The following is a 4,978-nucleotide window of genomic DNA, read 5'->3' on the forward strand; positions in this document are numbered from 1 at the left end:
ACCTAGAATGTTCTACAGAGAAGTATTAAATTTATCAGATTTGTATCAGCTCAACGCAATAAAACACAGCTTAGCCTGGTGGAGTCCACAGCTTATGTCCATCGAGAGAGACAAGTTTAATGCCATAAAGCATTCAGGTAGTTGCATTGTGCACCTTTAACTTCATATTCATATTTTTATTACCAAAATGAGTTATTATTTTGCTTAGTAGTTAAAGTAATAATAATAATAATAATATTGCAGTATGATTGATTGTGAATGCATGATCCAATCCCATTCAATATTAGAAGGTTAAGTCAATATAGCAGGAAAAATTATCCAATCACGTGACAGCGAAATAGGGATCAAGTGTTAGCAATGTGTTAGCATAGGAAGAAATACAAATCTACAAATACTTCATGCAAAACAATTCTACCCCTTTATAAAGTACACATATATGGCAAATTCATTGTACAGTCTATATAGACATACAAGTATTAGCAAGCAAAAATAAATAGTCTAAAACCTGTATGTCTTCCAATGGGCTCGCACATGTCTCACGTTATAAATAAAACGTGGAACAATAAGCACCAAACCGGAGTGTTGACATTTGTAAACGCTGAAGCACCCCCCTCTCTGTTCACCCATAACCAATCAGTGCTTGTCGTCGGAGGGGGGACATAACAGTGACAGCGGCGGGAGGAGAGCGCAGAGAGGGGAGAGAGAGGCTAAATGGTGACCCCTCCCAGCGCTGCCACTAGCACCGCACTCTGACGCGCTCCTCTCCCGGATTGGATCGCATCCCCGTTGCCCTTGCAGCACTACACAACCTATTCCCAATCACCCCGCTCTCCAAAATCACACATTTCTCCGAACGCATGCCATGGAGCGCAGAGAGGAAGTGGTGATGCTCGCCTCTGGTGAGGGGGGGCGTCTGGCGTCAGGTTTGGCCGGAGAGGCGCAGGGAAAGCCGGGGCACAGAGGCTGCATGAGCCCCTACTCCTCCAGAGACACGTCCGAGGAGAGGATCCGGAGCGTGGGGGCGTCTTCTGCCGGAGCGGACATCAGCAGGCAGCCGGCCGGGGAACAGACGCATAAAGACGGCAGTAGCTCGGACCCTGAGTCGGACTTCTACGAGGAGATAGACGTGAGCTGCACGCCGGAAAGCATGGACTATCCCTCGGCTAAAGGTAGGAGAACGGCACGGTAGATGAATCCTTTGATTTTGGGTCTGATGTTTGACAACAGCGAGAGACCAAGCCTGAGACTAAAACAGCAGTAATGCATTTCAGCTTAGTAAATACAAAGCTACAATGTCATAAGCACGTTTTGACTGCACAGTTACCGTAGATCTCTATATCTGCAATATGTCTGTAAAAATACAGATTCCAAAACGTGAGCACATATTGACAGTTCAGCAGTCAGCTGTTGTGTCAAGCGGTCCCGGTGCGCGCAGAGGAGACACCCACATCCACCAGGCAGGCACCCAAACTTGAGCGCGTGCAGACGAGGGTACAGTACACACAGGCGAAACACGTGCGAAATGGATGTGTGCGTAAAACCGTGGCCACAGGAATCCAGAAGCCTAATGTACTACGGGAATTTGTGGTGTTTTTGTGCAGAAATCTGGTTGAAGCATTCCGTTCCATATAGTGTAGTGTAGGGATAGAAAATACTAGCTTATATGTGACAAATTTGATTCTGTAATTACGCACACTTCACAAACCGTTGACTTATCGACGTGTTCTCGCCATGTTTGTGTTCAGTGTGCTGCTAATATATTTATATATTTAGACCATTTTAGCTTATTAGGCCTATAGCTCCCAAAGCTGGGAATTTCTGTTAAATCGCATCAAATTCTTGTGGGTTCAGTATGTTGTCATCTTTATTATAAGAACTATATTCTATTTATGTTGGTTGTGTGCGTATATTATACTTTAGTAAGTCAATATTTCTTGCGTTGTAGCATAAATGTATTCAGTCTTTTTTGTGTTCCAGTGTGGTAAAAATTACACGGTTGGCTGATACATTTAAAAGAATAGTTATTTTGACTGCGTTTATTTGAAATGTCATAACTTTTATTCATTTATTGAAAATTGTATGGCTACAGTTTAAAGCTTTGGCACATCACTCAGGCTAAATTATGCTACTGTCCCTTGCTGTCACTCTGAACGAACACAGCAGCTACGCCTATTTCAGACAATGAAAATATTGTAACATCTATGATAAACACGCCTGACCCTGTTTACATCCAATCGCAGGTCCTAACGGAGACTCCCCGCACCACCACCACCACGCAGAGAGCAGCACGGATCCGGGAAAGGCCACGCCAGGCCCGGGCTCTCTGTCCTACGCAGCGGACCAGATTCGCCGGTACCGCACCGCCTTCACCCGGGAGCAGATAGCTCGTTTGGAGAAGGAGTTCTACCGGGAGAACTACGTGTCCAGGCCGCGGAGGTGCGAGCTGGCGGCGGCACTGAACCTGCCCGAGACTACCATCAAGGTAAGCTGTCACTCCATGGTCCAGTGCAGGAGAGAGAGATATAACACTGTATCAGCTAAGACAAGATAACATGCAGCCATTTGGCCTGTAGTATAAAAGTAGGCCTACAGAATAACTGTTTATGTTTTCCTTTGATTTTACGCCATCATTTTTAACGATATTCTTTGTTTTGGAGTAACACACTTTGGGTCGTTGCACTATTGTTCTCCGAATTGCAGAATGGGATAGGATGGGTAAAGATGGAGGGCAGCAGTCAGTATTGCCATATATTACATATGTATAGGCCTATTGGTTATTGCGATTATTCTTCAAAGTCTCTAGATTAACATGTTTTCCTTACCATTTTACAGTAAACTGAGACAAGAATAAGGTAGCAAATACTTTATTTATCCAGTTATATCAAATACATGGTATAACCTCTAGAATCGCGTTATCTTGCTAAGATTATGCTCTGACTGCGATACTGCTAACATAACAATTGTAAACAGGTAGCCACACTCTGACTTTGGTAAAATGCGTATTAGTGATAATGATAAGCAAAACTGAAGCTGTTTAACAAGTCTAATCAGCAGTGGGCAAATAAAAACACACGTGGTCCGTTAGTGACCAAATTATTGTGGCAAAAAATAGCATTATTATAGCAACCAAAATGTTCTATATAAATTTAAAACTACATAAATCATATTAAAACAGGGCCAGTGTATATTTTGTCACTAGGCTTGGTAGATTGCGTAAAACCCCGTCCGTAATGAGAGAGTTATTATTAAAATTGTGGAATTATGTAGAAGTTACATCAAGCATTTTACTAGATCAAAGGAGGTTTCTATTACATATTGACAATGCTTCCGTTCAAACAAATTATCTTGAGAGGCCATCTTTGTACTTCCCTGTGTATTTGGTCATGCGTAAAAGCGAGACTCCCTGTCCATATTTGGCCACTGCTCCTGTAAAACCCTCGTGTTAAGGTTAATATGTAACGGGCCGTGTCTCTGCCTTGTCCCAGGTGTGGTTCCAGAACCGGCGGATGAAGGACAAACGGCAGCGCCTCGCCATGACTTGGCCCCACCCGGCAGACCCGGCCTTCTACAGCTACATGATGAGCCACGCCGCCGCGACCGGCAACCTTCCCTACCCGTTCCCTTCACACCTGCCCTTGCCCTACTACTCCCCGCTCACCTCCTCCCCCGCCTCCTCACCGTTCCCCAACCCCCTGCGCTCCCTAGACAGCTTTCGGATGCTGTCTCACCCGTACCAGCGCCCGGAGCTGCTGTGCGCCTTCAGACACCCCTCCCTGTACCCGGGCCCGCCGCACGGCCTCGGTCCCGGGGGTAGTCCTTGCTCTTGCCTCGCCTGTCAGTCCAGCAGCCTCGCCTCCAGGCCGGCCCCGACTCCTGCTTCGGACTTTGCGTGTTCGCCCACGAGCAGAACTGACGCGTTTGTGACGTTTACGCCCGCCGTGCTCAGCAAATCCTCCTCGGTGACGTTGGACCAGCGAGAGGAAGTGCCCCTCACTAGATAAATATTCAGAATCCTGGAACAGCATGAACAAATGTACGGACTATAGTGCTATTTTCAGACGTTATGAATCAATGGGGACTTCAACATAGCGGACACTAAAATGGAAACCTGTTATGATTATTTCTCGTCTTTTTACGCATCCGTATCACAGCCCACGCGATGTATTCATGCTCTTCTTTAACAAGGAGAGGATCTGTCTCATTAGACGTGACTGGGGGCCCCCGCGCACTCCAAAAAGGGCCTTTCAAATTAGCCGTATGTAAGGCAGGGGGCTTGGATTCTGAATTAATGATAATACCAGGAAGAATAAAGATGGAGATGGAAATGACGGTGTACGGTAACAAGGCGTCAGGGGAACGGATTACAGTGAAACCGGGAGAGGACAATCATACGGGAACACCCCTCCTCACGCCACCAAACCCGGATACAGATATGTGATTAATATATACCGTATAGAAGCATATGTCCAGTTATTTTTATGGCTTCGAAATGCTATTATTCAAGAAAAAAAAAACTGTTTTTGTTTTGTTTTGTTGGATGGGTTGTTCAAATTTGCAATAAATTGATTAAGAATGAAACTGAGGTGTCGTCACGTCACATGTAATTGAACAAAAAGGTGAACTGATTTTTCACTTAATAGACTATTGACTATTATAAAGTTAATATTGCCAGAATGTGTCTTTACTAAAATTATAAATAATGAGACTATAAGATGTAAATTACCTCAGTTCTATATTGTAAAAATGCAATCGAAAGTATATTGATTTATTCATATTTTAGCTAATACAATTGGTTTCAGCCAAAAGTTTATACATTTACAGTGTAATACATAAAGAATTTCAATAAAACAAAGATGGGTCGTATAAAAGAAGCCCATGTGTGAAAACTCAATAGGGCTATTTGTTGTATAAACATATATCAATTCCATGGATAGTGTATCTTAAATCAAATGTACGATTTAATGGGAGATTGCTTTCT

General features: G+C 44.0%; 1 protein-coding gene across 1 annotated transcript; it reads left to right on the forward strand.

Annotated features, from left to right (window-relative positions):
- Nucleotides 1–712: 712 nt before the first annotated feature.
- Nucleotides 713–4,550, forward strand: evx1 (even-skipped homeobox 1). Its single transcript, XM_033975843.2, has 3 exons — nt 713–1,169; nt 2,241–2,482; nt 3,486–4,550. Exons 1-3 carry the CDS (start codon nt 863–865, stop codon nt 3,999–4,001), a joined length of 1,065 nt encoding a protein of 354 aa, XP_033831734.1. The 5' UTR covers nt 713–862; the 3' UTR covers nt 4,002–4,550.
- Nucleotides 4,551–4,978: the final 428 nt, after the last annotated feature.

The sequence above is a fragment of the Periophthalmus magnuspinnatus genome, chromosome 11 (assembly GCF_009829125.3).
Source record: "Periophthalmus magnuspinnatus isolate fPerMag1 chromosome 11, fPerMag1.2.pri, whole genome shotgun sequence".
NCBI lineage: Eukaryota > Metazoa > Chordata > Actinopteri > Gobiiformes > Gobiidae > Periophthalmus > Periophthalmus magnuspinnatus.